This window comes from Hyperolius riggenbachi, chromosome 6 (genome assembly GCF_040937935.1).
Source record: "Hyperolius riggenbachi isolate aHypRig1 chromosome 6, aHypRig1.pri, whole genome shotgun sequence".
In the NCBI taxonomy this organism is placed as follows: domain Eukaryota; kingdom Metazoa; phylum Chordata; class Amphibia; order Anura; family Hyperoliidae; genus Hyperolius; species Hyperolius riggenbachi.
Genome location: NC_090651.1, coordinates 258,035,080 through 258,052,088, shown reverse-complemented (window position 1 = coordinate 258,052,088; position 17,009 = coordinate 258,035,080). Strand labels below are relative to the sequence as shown.

Sequence of the window (17,009 nt, the reverse complement as noted above, 5' to 3'; positions counted from 1 at the left end):
GGACTGTTCCTGTCACACTCAGGGCGGAAGCTTGCTTTTTGCTGACCCTAGCACACCTGGGTCTGGTGTATTACTCTTACCTGGGGAATAGGGACACCCCCCTGTCTTAAATTGTAGACAGGGGTGGTGAGGGATCGACAAGGACCTCCCCAGGTAATTCAGTCAGACAATTTGTCCTATAGCCCGCAGGATTTGACATCTTGGTGTTCACCAATTGTTACCTTATCAAGGGAAGCATTAACTGTCTCTTAATATTTTTTAATAAAATGATAGCTTTTATTTTGCAAGTACTATAGGGCTTGTGCTTAGTGACCGAGTTTGCATATCTTCCCTGTACTAATTATGGAGTGTTTGCACACCATCTGAAACCCAGTCAGAAGTTTTTAGCTGGGCAATTACTATTGCCTGCTAATGATAAAGTCAAAGTTCCACTCCTAGGTATAGGTACACTTAAACATAGCAAAGAAATGAACAGCGCTACTTAAAAACAGATGAGTGCTTACCTGCAAAAAAGTACACACCCCACTCATGGGATTCAAATACACAATGAGCATACACATGACCTGTCTACCACTTGGAGGATGTTAGTTTCACTAACAATTTGCAATTTGTTAGGTATTTGTCCCTCCCACTGTCGAAGAAGTCTTTCCTCCATGGGAGGGGACCTAACACTAACTAAATTCTACCTATGCATATGCATAGCCTGGGCGCGCTACCAGTAAAATTGAGAATTGCGCAAAAAAAAAAAGTGGGATCAGCGCATCACCAGGCCGCCTCTGAATGGCCTCAGCTCAGAGATGCGCTGAGCCCCCCCAGAAACTGCAAACGCACCTTGAACCCAAACAGAGGCTCTGCATATACACCAAAGGAAAACTATTAAGTGGGAGCAGCTGACCAGAAATAAATCAATCAAACATAGCAAAGAAATGAACAGCGCTACTTAAAAACAGATGAGTGCTTACCTGCAAAAAAGTGCACACCCCACTCATGGGATTCAAATACACAATGAGCATACACATGACCTGTCTACCACTTGGAGGATGTTAGTTTCACTAACAATTTGCAATTTGTTAGGTACTTGTCCCTCCCACTGTCGAAGAAGTCTTTCCTCCATGGGAGGGGACCTAACACTAGCTAAATTCTACCTAGGCATATGCATAGCCTGGGCGCGCTACCAGTAAAATTGAGAATTTAGTTAGTGTTAGGTCCCCTCCCATGGAGGAAAGACTTCTTCGACAGTGGGAGGGACAAGTACCTAACAAATTGCAAATTGTTAGTGAAACTAACATCCTCCAAGTGGTAGACAGGTCATGTGTATGCTCATTGTGTATTTGAATCCCATGAGTGGGGTGTGCACTTTTTTGCAGGTAAGCACTCATCTGTTTTTAAGTAGCGCTGTTCATTTCTTTGCTATGTTTGATTGATTTATTTCTGGTCAGCTGCTCCCACTTAATAGTTTTCCTTTGGTGTATATGCAGAGCCTCTGTTTGGGTTCATAGGTACACTTAAGCCTTAGAATGAGATTTTGCTTGCTAGTTGTGGTGGCATTTTATCACGCAGAATTGTTCAGTTCAGAAGAAAGCCTGACCATAAAGTATGAAGAAAAATTAGCAAAAGAATAAAAATAGAAAGGAATTTACAGAAAAGAAGAGGAAAGATAGTGTATCCAAATCTGTACAGAGTTCATATTGGTTGGTAAAGCACAATGTACATATGTTAATTTGGATTTGCTGTATTATATGATCATAACACTTACTTGCTTTAGGTGCACCACAGCTCCTGACCTCTCCACCATTGGGTTCTTCTTGTAGTGCTCCAACAGATCGGTCAAAGTATCAAAGCGTTCCCCTCCTCCTACATCATATTTACCATCTGGCTGGAAATACAGAAGGGGTCAATACATGTGTAAGCACAAGTTTATGGCCCAGTGCACACCGGGCGGATCCGCCGGCCAAATCCGCCTAAAAATCCGCATGGCTAATGTATCTCTATGGGCTGGTGCACACCGGCGGTTTGAGGTTTTTAGCAAACCACAAACGTGCCTCTTGCTGCACGTTTGCGGTTTGCTTAAAACCTCAAACCGCCGGGGTGCACCAGCCCATAGAGATACATTAGCCATGCGGATGCGGATGGCGGATAGCATCAAGATCCGCCCGGTGTGCACTGGGACTAAACTCTGTCATCCGCACCCAAAACCGCTAGCGTTTTGTGGATCTGCTAGCGGTTTTGGTGTGCCCCAGGCCTGACACAAGGACTTGTCCAGTAAGTGTCTCTTTAGTTCAGTTAAATGGAACCTGAAGTGATAGATATATGGAGGCTGCCATGTTCATTCCCTTATAAACAATGCCAGTTGTTGAGTCACACACCTATAACATGCAGCCAGCGGAGTCCAAGCATACGATCTGTATGCTCAATCTGGGCCAGTTACTGAAAGTGTTAGAAACAGCATCAGCACAAAAGTCAAGCAACTGCCATAGTTTGAGGCAATGTAGATGGCAGCCTGCATATTCCTCTCTCTTCAGGTTGCTTTCAAGGTTGATTGGGGGCCATAAAACACATACTAGATTCTTGGTAACGGAATCCCCTGCCAGCTGCCTTGGGCAAAAAAGTATCTAGCAAGTATACAAGGCTTTAGAAACCGCCTCACAAGCAGCCAACCCACTAATGCACAGAAGCGCTCACAGTAATTTAACATTGTCCTGTAAAGCAAAATATTATGGACAGTATACCAGACAACCAGTACCTGCCTCCTCTGTATGACAGGGTTTGTTTGGGGTGTGTGGTTAGTAAAGGAAGGCGCGGGGGGGGGGGGGGGGGGTGAAGGGTAAAGGGAAAAAAACAACAATATCATAATGGTCCCAGTAGGACAAAGTATGTGGGAGGATAATCAACAGCATGTCACAAACATGTTCACAGTACAATTTTTGGCCCACTAGTCTTATCTTGAGCCCATTTAGGTCCTGGTTTACCCCCCATCAGATTCCCTATTACCGACACACAGCTGCAATTTGAAGTGTGACCCTTCCCTACCAGTTCCTTCCTCTGTACAGAGCCATCACTCCGTCCCCCCTACTCTTCCCTTCACTCCCTAGGTCAGCTCTGTGTTCCCAAGACGACTCACTGGTGCCCCACTCGGAAATCCCTGAATACAAGTGGCAAAGGTATGGAGGGGGAGTTTGTACCAAACACAGACTGCTATTCAATGTAACCAAAGCTGCATGTGACATACAAATAGGAAGTAAGTTTTGCAAATCCACCAACTAGAGAATAGATTATCTAGGTCAGGGGTGCCCATTAGGTAGTTCGCGATCTACCGGTAGATCGTAAAGGACTTCATGGTAGTATCCCGACCGCACTACATTTTCCATTCCATAAACAATTATGCTCCTAAAATTGTACATGGGTAGATCATTTTGACTTGCTAATTTTTTAAAGTAGCTCACAAGCCGAAAAAGTGTGGGCACCTCTGATCTAGATAATAAAAGGAATTACCACAAAAGGAATAATCCATAAAATATGCATAGAAAGTACACAAACCTAAATTATGGCTTCTTGCCAGCCAACTATAGAGCATCCTGGTACAAACTGCCCTTTTCTGTGCCAAGCTTGTACTTTCACAGGTTTATAACAAGATCATCTCTGGTCTGTGAAAAGGAGCTCTGCTGGTACAATAGATCGTGTTCTGGTAAATACCTGGTATCGGATCATGACATGAGTGACCCGAGATTTCCTCTCTCCATTTTCCAGCTTCTCTTCACTTGTCAATACAGACAGCACAAAGTCTCCTGGCTTGCTCTGACTCTCCCGAACCAAGAAACTCCCAGGCTTTCCTTTCTCCAGCAGCAACTTCTCAGCTTCTCGCCCAGAAAGGTGCCCATGGTACCACCTACACAGAAATCACCATAAATCAACTGGGGTTTTATTTCCAAGATTACGAGATTGAATCAGCACAATATGAGAGCTATAAATAGCATTTCATTTTTAACTACAAAGACAACTCAGAAGCAAGAGACTAGAAATGCAGATGCGAGTTGCAATTGACAACTAGGAAAATGCTAGTCTGAAACCGCCATCTACTTATAACTGTAGAGATCATTATCGATTTCTGGAATTGATGCCTTGTCCTATATACCATCTATGAGATAAAACGTTAATTTGTCAAATCTTCATTTAGTATCTATTAACTCTGGAAGAACCACTAAGATTTTGTAAAGCAGGCCAAAAGGAATGTAAAAGCCCTGTACTGAAAGCACTGCAAAGTGATTTGCTGCATAAAACAGGAGGTAGCTGTAGATCATCCAGCGGGTGTCCAAAAGCAAAGAAGAAAAAAAATCTGTAATGCTTCTCTTATAATTATAACCACATTAGGATTTTTCTTGTGTGTAGCAGAACTCATGAGGAAGCATGGAATCAGTTTGGGCACCTGATTTATTTGATCTGCTGTGATGCAAATCTCATTTTAGTATGATTGTCATTGGCAAATCAGAGTCTTACAAATGCATCTTCTGATCAAACTGATCATATGCTTCCATGTGGGTTGTTCCATGCAAGAATAACTAACCATTTATGAACATCATGGCATAGCTAATGGAAAACAAATCGGTTTTATTGCTTGTTCAAGTAGTTCCCTCAGTACAAAATGTAGTAATTCCAACTCTTTAAATTTGAAATAGGTCACATACTCCAGGAACCATGTCTAGGCCTAAACCTAGAAGCAAATGTGTAAACACTTAAGTTGGAGCGAGAAACCTCATCTTCATGCTCAGAAAACATAAAATCATCGCAGCACTGTAGTCCATTCTTGAGCTGAATCTGTCCACAAGTCCAAACACTGTGCCAGTCTTGTCCCTTGTACTTCCTCTATGCCACCCTGTACAACCTCTGTTCCCCTGACCCTTCAGTGTCCCCCTGTGCCACCACTGTTCCCCTTTGTGCAGCGTCCTGTCCTAGTGATGATGTTAATGTGCTAATTTCCCTTACGCAAAAGTTCACTTAACATTTTACAATTCCACTTATACGCAATTACGATTTCAAAACGGAATAGATTTTGCATAATCTATCCGTACATTGCACCTTGTTTATGCGGAATTATGAACTCTGACTTTGTAAATGATTTTTCCCATATTGCGAAAATACTTTTGCAGAAAAGTGGGAACAAGCCAAAAACAATTCAAAGAAAAAATGTTTTTTTAAACTGGGTAAAATGACAATTTACTGCAGTACACTAATATATACAGAGTTTTGCATACCTATTCTATACATTTTAAAGCAAACCTATAAAGTGACACTGAAGCAAAAAAAAATAAAAAAAAATAAAAAAAAAATGACGATATGATGAATTGTATGTGCAGTACAGGTAATAGAACAGTAGTGGCAAAGAAAGAAAAAATAAAAAAAAAAGTCTCGCTTTTTTTTAATACCATTGCATCATTCTCTAATTATTTGCAGTTTACAAATCACACTATTTTATAGGATGAAAGAGCAGAGCTAATGACCATTTGAACTTCTTGGCAGTAAAACCTTAAAGTACTCCTGACCTCCTATTTTACATATAATGTTAATACATTTTTGTCATCTGTGCTGTGACATAAGAGTCACAGCACGATCTTTCCCCTTTAGCACGCCCCGTCCCCTGCTCTGCACAGCCGCTCGAGGATGGGCTAGGGCAGGGGTAAGGAACCTATGGCCTGGGAGCCAAATGTGGCTTTTTTGGTGGCTGCATCTGGCTCACAGACAAATCAGTAGGGTTCGATTCATTAAGCTACACTGCTCAAGCAGCACAACTTAGGCTACATACACACTTGAGATAAAAGTCTTTGGAAAAGGCAAGATCACAGACCAATTTTACCCCATTCCATGTAGTATAAGAGCCATACTCTACACAGTCTATTCTATTGAGCTGAACTCCCCATCAGATAAAAATCTTTGCAAGATGCTGCACACAAAGATGCTGTACACATTCAACAGATCAGTATCTGCAAAGGATTAGTTCCTGCAAAAGATCTGTTCTTGCAAAATGCATTCATAGTCTATTATATCTGCATATCCTCATACACACCTTGCTTAACAGACATTCATCTGCAGATCTGAAGATCCATCCTGTTAAACAAGGTGTGTATGAGACCTGCAGATATCAGAATATGAATGCATTTTGCTGGAATGGATCTTTTGCAGGAACAGATCTTTTGCAGATACTGATCTGTTGCATGTGTACAGCATGTTTGTGTGCAGCATCTTGCAAAGATTTTTATCTGATGGGTAGTTCAGCTCAATAGAATATACTGTGTAGAGCAGAGGTTCCCAACCGGTGTGCCGCGACACATTTATGTGTCGCGGCAGCACCAGCTATGTGTCGCCGCTCTCTGCTCCCCCTGCTCGTCTCCCCCGCAGATCTCCTTATTATCTTAGCAGTGGCTGCTCTCCCCTCTCCAGAGCATGTATTTATTCAAGCAGCGTATCTCCCGGCTGCTCTGTGTGAGATGCGCAGGAAGCAGGGCTCAGTTACCATAGTAACGGCGATACATATCGCCGCTACAGGAAGCCGCTGCCCTGCTTCCTGCGCATCACACACAGAGCAGCCGGGAGATACGCTGCTTGAATAAATACACGCGCCGGAGAGGGGAGAGCGGCCACTGTTAAGGTAATGAGAGCGGCCGCTGTTAAGGTAATAACAGCGGCGGGGACGGGCGGGGGGCACCACCTACCCATACTGGCTATACCGGGGCACTATACTAGCTATCCTGGGGCACTATACTGGGGCACTATACCGGCTATACTGGGGCACTATACCGGCTATACTGGGGCACTATACTGGCTATACTGGGGCACTATACTGGCTATACTGGGGCACTATACTGGGGCGCTATCCTGGGGCACTATACTGGCTATACTGGGGCACTATACTGGGGCGCTATCCTGGGGCACTATACTGGCTATACTGGGGCACTATACTGGCTATACTTGGGCACTATACTGGCTATACTGGGGCACTATACTGGCTATACTGGGGCACTATACTGGCTATACTGGGGCACTATACTGGCTATACTGGGGCACTATACCGGGGCACTATACTGGCTATACTGGGGCACTATACTGGGGCGCTATCCTGGGGCACTATACTGGCTATACTGGGGCGCTATCCTGGGGCACTATACTGGCTATACTGGGGCACTATACTTGCTATACTTGGGCACTATACTGGGGCACTATACTGGTTATACTGGGGCACTATACTAGCTATACTGGGGCACTATACTGGGGCAGTATACTAGCTATACTGGGGCACTATACTGGGGCAGTATACTAGCTATACTGGGGCACTATACCGGCTATACTGGGGCACTATACCGGCTATACTGGGGCACTATACCGGCTATACTGGGGCACTATACTGACTATACTGGGGCACTATACTGGCTATACTGGGGCACTATACTGGCGCACTATACTGGCTATACTGGGGCACTATACTGGCTATACTGGGGCACTATACTGGCTATACTGGGGCGCTATCCTGGGGCACTATACTGGCTATACTGGGGCACTATACTGGCTATACTTGGGCACTATACTGGGGCACTATACTGGTTATACTGGGGCACTATACTAGCTATACTGGGGCACTGTACTGGGGCAGTATACTAGCTATACTGGGGCACTATACTGGCTATACTGGGGCACTATACTGGCTATACTGGGGCAGTATACTGGCTATACTGGGGCACTATACTGGCTATACTGGGGCACTATACTGGCTATACTGGGGCACTATACGGACTATACCGGGGCACTATACGGACTATACCGGGGCACTATACTGACTATACCGGGGCACTATACTAGCTATACTGGGGCACTATACTAGCTATACTGGGTCACTATACTAGCTATACTGGGGCACTATACTGGCTATACTGGGGCACTATACTGGCTATACTGGGGCACTATACAAGCTATACTGGGGCACTATACTGGCTATACTGGGGCACTATACTGGCTATACTGGGGCACTATACTGGCTATACTGGGGCACTATACTGACTATACTGGGGCAACTAAACTCCCTATACTGGGGCACTATACTGGCTATACTGGGGCACTATACTGACTATACTGGGGCAACTAAACTCCCTATACTGGGGCAACTATGCTAGCTATGCCACTGCACCCTCACCAACCCCGTGATTGTTACTGAGCCCCTCAGTGTGCCTGCAGCATCAGCAGATTGTCACTGAGCCCCTCATTGTGCCTGCAGCATCAGCAGGTTATTACTGAGCCACTCATTGTGCCTGCAGCATCAGCATATTGTCACTGAGCCCCTCAGTGTGCCTGCAGCATCAGCAGATTGTCACTGAGCCCCTCATTGTGCCTGCAGCATCAGCAGATTGTTTCTGAGCCCCTCATTGTGCCTGCAGCATCAGCAGATTGTCACTGAGCCCCTCATTGTGCCTGAAGCATCAGCAGATTGTCACTGAGCCCCTCATTGTGCCTGCAGCACCAGCAGATTGTTACTGAGCCCCACATTGTGCCTGCAGCATCAGCAGATTGTCACTGAGCCCCTCATTGTGCCTGCAGCATCAGCAGATTGTTACTGAGCCCCTCATTGTGCCTGCAGCATCAGCAGATTGTCTCTGAGCCCCTCATTGTGCCTGCAGCATCAGCAGATTGTCACTGAGCCCCTCATTGTGCCTGAAGCATCAGCAGATTGTCACTGAGCCCCTCATTGTGCCTGCAGCACCAGCAAATTGTTACTGAGCCCCTCATTGTGCCTGCAGCATCAGCAGATTGTTACTGAGCCCCTCATTGTGCCTGCAGCATCAGCAGATTGTTACTGAGCCCCTCATTGTGCCTGCAGTATCAGCAGATTGTTTCTGAGCCCCTCACTGTGCCTGCAGCATCAGCAGATTGTTACTGAGCTCCCCACCATTGTGCCTGCAGCATCAGCAGATTGTTACTGAGCCCCTCATTGTGCCTGCAGCATCATCAGATTGTTACCGAGCCCCTGGGTGGCTGGACAGTGTAATGGTTAAGGGCTCTGCCTCTGACATGGGAGACCAGGGTTTGAATCTTGGCTCTGCCTGTTCAGTAAGTCAGCACCTATTCAGTAGGAGACCTTAGGCAAGTCTCCCTAACACTGCTCCTGCCTATAGAGCGCGTCCTTGTGGCTGCAGCTCTGGCGCTTTGAGTCCGCCAGGAGCAAAGCGCTATATAAATGTTATTTGTCTTGTCTTGTCTTGTCTCTTTTCTATCATATGGGACGTGTCATGTATATCTGAATGTTTGGTATGATGTGTCGTGTCACAGATATCTAAAGGTTTGTCGTGATGTGTAACGACCTGGAAAAGGTTGGGAACCACTCGTGTAGAGTATGGCTTTCATACTACATGGAATGGGGTAAAATTGGTCTGTGATCTTGCCTTTTCCAAATACTTTTATCTCAAGTGTGTATGTAGCCTTAGTGTGGCAGGGCAAAAAACATTTTCAAAGTAGTGCATGCTACAGCTGTAGCATGCACTACTACCTTACTCGCTGAAGACGTGTCTGACACTTCCGCTGCCCGGTAGATGAACTATATACACATCACCATGGCAATAGGCAGGGCTGTGGAGTCGGTACAAAAATCCACCGACTCCAACTCAGTTTAGGATTCCACCGACTCAGACTACTCTCATTTGCATATTACAATCTTGTTGATTGAAAGTATATAACATGAAATTAATCTCTTAACTGCCAAAGCTTAGGAATTTTAAAAGGCAATTGAAGTGAGACAGATATGTAGACTGCCATATTTATTCCTTTACCAAGGACTAGTTTTAGTCTAGGACTAGAGTACTTGTAGAAGGTACAGACATCTATGAGGCCCTAGGCAATGTAACTGTGGGTACATGTAAGAGTGATGTGCAGGTACTCTGCAGGAGAATGAGGGGATTCTTTCTCTATCACACATTCTTCATGTACAATCTGAACTAGGTTTATGGGTGATAGACAACACCTCTGTTCAATATGCACAACATTCTCAGTGGATTCCCTGCAGCTCTGCGGAGAGTGCATATGTAGAGTATAGTACTACTGTGTAACAAAGTAAACCTGAGACAGATGAAATTAAAGTTTTATACATTCCTGGGGCTTCCTCCAGCCCCCTTCAGGCTAATCAGTCCCCCACTGTCCTCCTCCACCACCTGGATCTTCTGCTATGAGTCCAGGTACTTGACCCAGTCTGGCGTAGTGCGCATGCACACACTCCACCACCAGGAGCATACTACACCAGCACAGCACTATTGCGCAGGTGCAGAATGTTCCTGGCTGTGGGAGCGGCACGCGGCCGAACTGCGCTGACTGGCTGATTTACCGGGACTCATAGCAGAAGATCCAGATGGCGGATGAGGACAGCAAGGAACGGATTGGCCTGAAGGGGGCTGGAGGAAGCCCCAGGTATGTATAAAACTTTTCTTTAATTCGTGGTCACCAAACCAAAATTTCATATCAAATTATTTGATTTCATGAGCAAAGAGTGTGTACATTTGCATAAACCAGCATCAATGCAGAATTATTTCCATCTCATTGACCATCTCTATTAGTGACACAGCTACACATCAGGCTTTATTCTTACAGCATAGATGTTATTTAGTATATATAAGAGATTCCTGTGTACACATATACAGTATACAGCACAATCAAATACGTATATCTGACTTTAAAAATATGGGGACTGCTTTATTGAAGTAGCACAAGTAACTATTTTTTGATTGGTTTATTTCATTTTTGTGGACTAAGCACAGCTATTTCTGTATATTTAAATTAATTATAATGATTATCTGAGAAATAGAACATTTTATAATCTTTTCTATTTTAATTACAGTTAAAATTCATTAGGAGTTTGAGTCGGTGAGCTCCGACTCCACAGCCCTGGCGACAGGGACATGAGCCCTACTGTCCCAGACTGAAACCTATTGTATGGCTCTCACAGAATTACATTTTATAATATGTGGCATTTATAGTTCTCTCAGCCAAAAAGGTTCCTGACCCCTGGGCTAGGGGGAAGTGTCTGTACTTCCTCCTCTCTGCCGTCATCACTAACTCCCCCTGCACTCGCCGCTATTCGTTCCTATTTATACAGCGAGCTGCGGAGCTGCGTTGTGTGCGGTCTTGGGGTAATTTAGCTCAGAACAATAGTGTCCTAATAAGCTAATGGGGTAATTTAGCTGAGAACAGTAGTGTACTTATTAGTTTATTAGTACACTATTGTTCTCAGATTAAACAAGAGACAGTGAGAGACAGGTTGAGATACGTGCTTCAGAGAACAGCACTGTAAGCAGAGCAGAGACAAGGTCCTCCAGCACCCAAGGCTGAGACACCAAAGGGCGCCCCTCCATCCCTCCCACCCCAGCCGTCACACACTGATTGCTATTAGACTAAAAGGCACCCCAGGAATCCCCCCCGCCCCAACACCTTAATCAGTTATCTGGCTTGCAGTCACTGTCATGTATCCCCTTTTCTTATTTCTCTCTGCTTCAAACACAATAAGGGAATGATAGCGGAGCGAGTTGTGCGCTCCCTCCTACACTGCGCCCTGAACCTGGAGTCTCTCTGCCTCGGCCTGGCCCTGACTGAAAGGTTGTGTAGGTGAGCTCAGAGAAGCCCTTTTGCAGACAAGAGAAGTTTCTTAACTCTTCCTGTACTGAAAGCAATATCAGACTCGTATCTGTGCTACTATTCTATTTTTTCGCTGTACTAAAAACATACAAATCATCATAAGTTTATTTTCACTTCTGATTCCCATTAACTTTAAAAAAAGAAAACCTGAAAGTCACATACCTCAGTAGAGGGAAGCCTCTGGATCCAAAACCGGTTATTTTGGCACGTGGCACTGAGCGCCGTCATAAGAACAATGCTATGCTGTGAGGCCCGCATAACGGTAATTCGGGGCTCTGGTGGCTGCCAGACCCAGAATTATAGCCCCCTACGAGTTTGCGACAACTCTGAGGGGGAATAGTATTTAACGCTGCCTTAGAGTTTAGCGGCAGCAGGGAGAATGGTCATTCGGTTCTCCCTGCGCCGAACTGCCTGGTGCCAGGATAATATCTACTTGCCTCTGGAGAATCCTCCAGAGGCATCCAACATCCTGCTCAAGACCATCTATCCAGCACTGGAACCCTCTGGAAGTTACAAGCGGGCACCCATCCATGAACAAGTATGCTGCACTGTGCAGGCATAGGACACATCTTGAGTGCGCAGTAACACAGAGCTGCTCGGGCAGAAGAAGCAAAGCCCAAGCAGCTCTGTGGTACTGCACAGGATGCCTTTTTCAGGTTAATATTCTCATTTGTATATAAATTGTGCGCTTTTCTTACTACAGCTAAAGAAAGTCAATGGGAATCCACATGCAATGTGGAAATGTATGCTGCAAGATGGTTTTTTTTTTTTATGCATGAGAAGACGCACACAATTTCGCAAATTATAGCATGTGTGATTACCTATTGACTTATTAAATGTGTTGAATGTTTTTGCATATGCGCATGCAAATTTTAATAAGTAAATCTGCCTCAGGGAAAGCAAAAGAGGCCATCTATGTAAAGCTAACTATCGCCAAGTAGACTTGGACAGGGGCGTAACTACAGGGGAGCAGTCCCTGCCACCACTTGAGGGAGCCCAGAGCTGTAAGGGAGCCCAAATTACTACTTAACTCCCTCTGATAAAGGGGTCCATCCTTCAAATCAGGCATTTTTGTGGCCATACTTGTTATGGGTGTGAAGATAATAATCTCCACACTTGTTTTAGGATGCTTGTAAGATGGGCCCCCAGACTGAGCATCACTAGGGGTAGGCAAGGTAAATGGTGTGAATAGTGGGGGTCCCCTTCAAAGTTTTGCTGGTGGGCCCCATGATTTATAGTTAAGCCCCTGGGCTTGGGAACTTTCAGTATCGCTCCATGGTATACTTTTTCACAATTAGGTCCTTCTCAAAAAATTAGCATATTGTGATAAAGTTCATTATTTTCTGTAATGTACTGATAAACATTAGACTTTCATATATTTTAGATTCATTACACACAACTGAAGTAGTTCAAGCCTTTTATAGTTTTAATATTGAGGATTGTGGCACACAGCTCATGAAAACCCAAAATTCCTATCTCAAAAAATTTGCATATTTCATCCGACCAATAAAAGAAAAGTGTTTTTTAAACAAAAAAAAACAACCTTCAAATAATTATGTTCAGTTATGCACTCAATACTTGGTCGGGAAGCCTTTTGCAGAAATGACTGCTTCAATGCGGCGTGGCATGGAGGCAATCAGCCTGTGGCACTGCTCAGGTGTTATGGAGGCCCAGGATGCTTCGATAGCGGCCTGAAGCTCATCCAGAGTGTTGGGTCTTGCGTCTCTCAACTTTATCTTCACAATATCCCACAGATTCTCTATGGGGTTCAGGTCAGGAGAGTTGGCAGGCCAATTGAGCACAGTAATACCATGGGTCAGTTAACCATTTACCAGTGGTTTTGGCACTGTGAGCAGGTGCCAGGTCGTGCTGAAAAATGAAATCATCTCAATGAAGCTTTTCAGCAGATGGAAGCATGAAGTGCTCCAAAATCTCCTGATAGCTAGCTGCATTGACCCTGCCCTTGATAAAACACAGTGAACCAACACCAGCAGCTGACATGGAACCCCAGACCATCACTGACTGTTGGTACTTGACACTGTACTTCAGGCATTTTGGCATTTCCCTCTCCCCAGTCTTCCTCCAGACTCTGGCACATTGATTTCCGAATGACATGCAAAAGTTGCTTTCATCCGAAAAAAAAGTACTTTGGACCACTGAGCAACAGTCCAGTGCTGCTTCTCTGTAGCCCAGGTCAGGCGCTTCTGTTGCTGTTTCTGGTTCAAAAGTGGCTTGACCTGGGGAATGCGGCACCTGTAGCCCATTTCCTGCACACGCCTATACACGGTGGCTCTGGATATTTCTACTCCAGACTCAGTCCACTGCTTCCGCAGGTCCCCCAAGGTCTGGAATCGGTCCTTCTCCACAATCTTCCTCAGGGTCCGGTCACCTCTTCTCGTTGTGCAGCGTTTTCTGCCACACTTTTTTCCTTCCCACAGACTTCCCATCGAGGTGCTTTGATACAGCACTCTGGGAACAGCCTATTCGTTCAGAAATTTCTTTCTGTGTCTTACCCTCTTGCTTGAGGGTGTCAATGATGGCCTTCTGGACAGCAGTCAGGTCGGCAGTTTTACCCATGATTGCGGTTTTGAGTAATGAACCAGGATGGGAGTTTTTAAAAGCCTCAGGAATCTTTTGCAGGTGTTTAGAGTTAGTTGATTCAGATGATTAGGTTAATAGCTTGTTTAGAGAACCTTTTCATGATATGCTAATTTTTTGAGATAGGAATTTTGCGTTTTCATGAGCTGTATGACAAAATCATCAATATTAAAACAATAAAAGGCTTAAACTACTTAAGTTGTGTGTAATGAATCTAAAATATATGAAAGTCTAATGTTTATCAGTACATTACAGAAACTAATGAACTTTCTCACAGTATGCTAATTTTTTGAGAAGGACCTGTATTCTCGCAAACTCATACCTTCAGCTGCATCTTTACCATGAAACCTCTGCATAGTACGTTTTTGACTATACTTTGTAATGATAGTGACATTGCTATAGAGTAATTCAAATGGATGTACATGGACAGCTCATCTTCAGGTTAGGCGTAGAGATAAGTGATAATTATACATACAAATAACTACTATGGGAGCTTCAACTGAGACAAAGAAGTCACTTTGATTAGAGGTGAAAGGTCTTCTAGAATACAAAGGGAGAATAACCATTAAAAACTGACATTTTCCTTGGAAAATACATTTGTCACACAGAACTCAGGCCACTTTGCTGGCCCCAATAACCATTAAGCCACGGCCTTGCATCTGTTCAATGGTTAGAGATCTGGTTGAGAGTTCCAAATAGATTGCCTTTTAGTAGGAAATTATATATTGCTATTCAGCTTCAAAAACACATTTTCACTTAAGAAAATATTTAACTTTGCAATTTCACTAATCTGTGGGCTGTGCATAATCGCACAATATCTTGCTGCAAAACACAGTACTTAAAAAGGCAGCTACACAATGTTGCCAATGTGCCAGCAGGGACTTAAAAACCACATTGTTTTAAGGGGGAGAGACTATTGTCACACAAATCACACAGGTCGCGAAGGAGAATGGGAGTCCAGCTAAACGCTCTGCTAGAATTCAGCTTACGTGTGACTTGAACGCTGCCTAATCCATGAGACCTCTGGCGGCTGAGAAGCCTTGCTTAGGATTAGCCAGCGGTGTTTCTATTAACCAAAGTGGCTAATGGGGGCTGCTGCCAGTTATTTTTGATTTCTGTGAAGTAAAAGAAAATGTACTTGGCTAGGTAGGAGGCTAGAAAGAATGTACGCACTGCTGCACGGGCAAGAGTGACTGAACAAAGCAAACCATTTAATAAGCAGGAGAACAAACTGAATAAAAAAAAGAAAGAAATATTACTGCATGTAGAAATCTTAGAATAATTGCAGGAAAACTAAGAAGGGGAAATCGGCCTTTAAAAGAAAAAATAAAGCAAACCTGTACTGTGGGCGAGTTTGTCTTTTTTAGGCATCGAAACACAGCATGTCCGGTTACTTTGACAACCTCATAAGATGTTCTAAAATGTCTCGAGAGTTCTAAAACAGGGGGGTGAATGGAGAATTCACACAAGAGCATCTGAGCAATATACAAATGCGGTTTTAACATTGCAAAAAAGTTGATTTTAGGAAGAAAAAGACAAAAAAAAAAAAAAAAAAAAACAGCTTTACAGCCTAGAACTTTATTTTACTGTGTCTTATAAAATTGTATTGTTTTTCCAAACTATAGCAGGCTGGATAGACCCAAAATTACTCTTTCAGCTCTGTGCTGCTTTTCCCATTCAGAGCTATTCGTTAAAGTGTACCTGAGGAGACATGTGACATGATGAGATAAACAGGTGTATGTAGAGGGCAAAACATATATAACATTCTAGGCTGTTTTACTTTTTTTTTTTTTGTTGTTGCCTGAAAGTTAATTTTCTGGCATGCAAGTGACAGCTTCTGTCTTGTCAGTACCTTGTCCAGAATATGATAAACCTCATTGATAAGCAAATTACGGTCATAAAAGAAAAGTTTTCCTGGCAGAATACAACTTCTAAGTGCAAGGAAATGTAGGAAAAGGTCAATAATTATTTTCACTCAGGGACCCGCTGCCACTGAGCAGAGGCAACAAAACATTTAATCTACTTTGTAAAGGTTTAAATATAAAATAGAACCATGGGAAATCTAAACAAGTCATTCTTAGGAGGAGGAGGAGAAATGCAATTGTTTATCTCATCAGTTTATTTTCAACTTGGGTTCACTTTAAAAGCACATTTAAAATCATATTTTCATTAATACAGGGAGGGTGGGCACTACTCTGCCTACTTCTTGATGCTTTCAGGGAAGTGTCAGTACAGGCGTTGCCTATGTCTGTTTAGCAATGTACCATGTTCAAGCTATTCAGCTAGCGGCTATTGTATTTCCTTGCAGTGGGATGCCCCTGCTACCCTCTCCTCTCTATAGGGCAGTACAGGCTGTTCAGCAAACATATCTGTACAAGGACCATGATCATCCAAAGCTATTAAAAATCCTTTTAGAGGCAACACTGACTGCCCTCCCCCCTACACACACACACACACACACACACACACACACACACACACACACACACACACACACACACACACACACACACACATATCAGGAAATTGATGGCAAGGTTAGCCCTACTTCTACTGTACAGTACTAGGCTAATACATGCAATTCCACTTCAAATGAAAACTCATTGGGACAGTGAATATATTTGTAATACTTATTATTTCTTTCAAAAGGCATTTGCTACAAAAAGTTTCCCCTCTGCAGCCAGCTCTCCAACACACTAGTCAAATAAGACTGATGGATAAGTAGAGAAATAGGGTTTCTCCTAATATTAAATATC

General features: G+C 43.8%; 1 protein-coding gene across 1 annotated transcript in view; it reads right to left on the bottom strand.

Moving 5' to 3' along the window:
* LOC137521455 (tyrosine-protein phosphatase non-receptor type 11-like) overlaps nt 1-17,009 on the bottom strand; it is a 286,220-nt gene that overhangs the window by 68,853 nt on the left and 200,358 nt on the right. Inside the window, exons 4-5 of the mRNA XM_068240739.1 lie at nt 3,694-3,886; nt 1,757-1,876 (exon numbers count right to left, since the gene is read on the bottom strand). Of these exons, the coding sequence (XP_068096840.1) occupies nt 1,757-1,876; nt 3,694-3,886 (313 nt within the window). The remainder of the gene's footprint in view (nt 1-1,756; nt 1,877-3,693; nt 3,887-17,009) is intronic.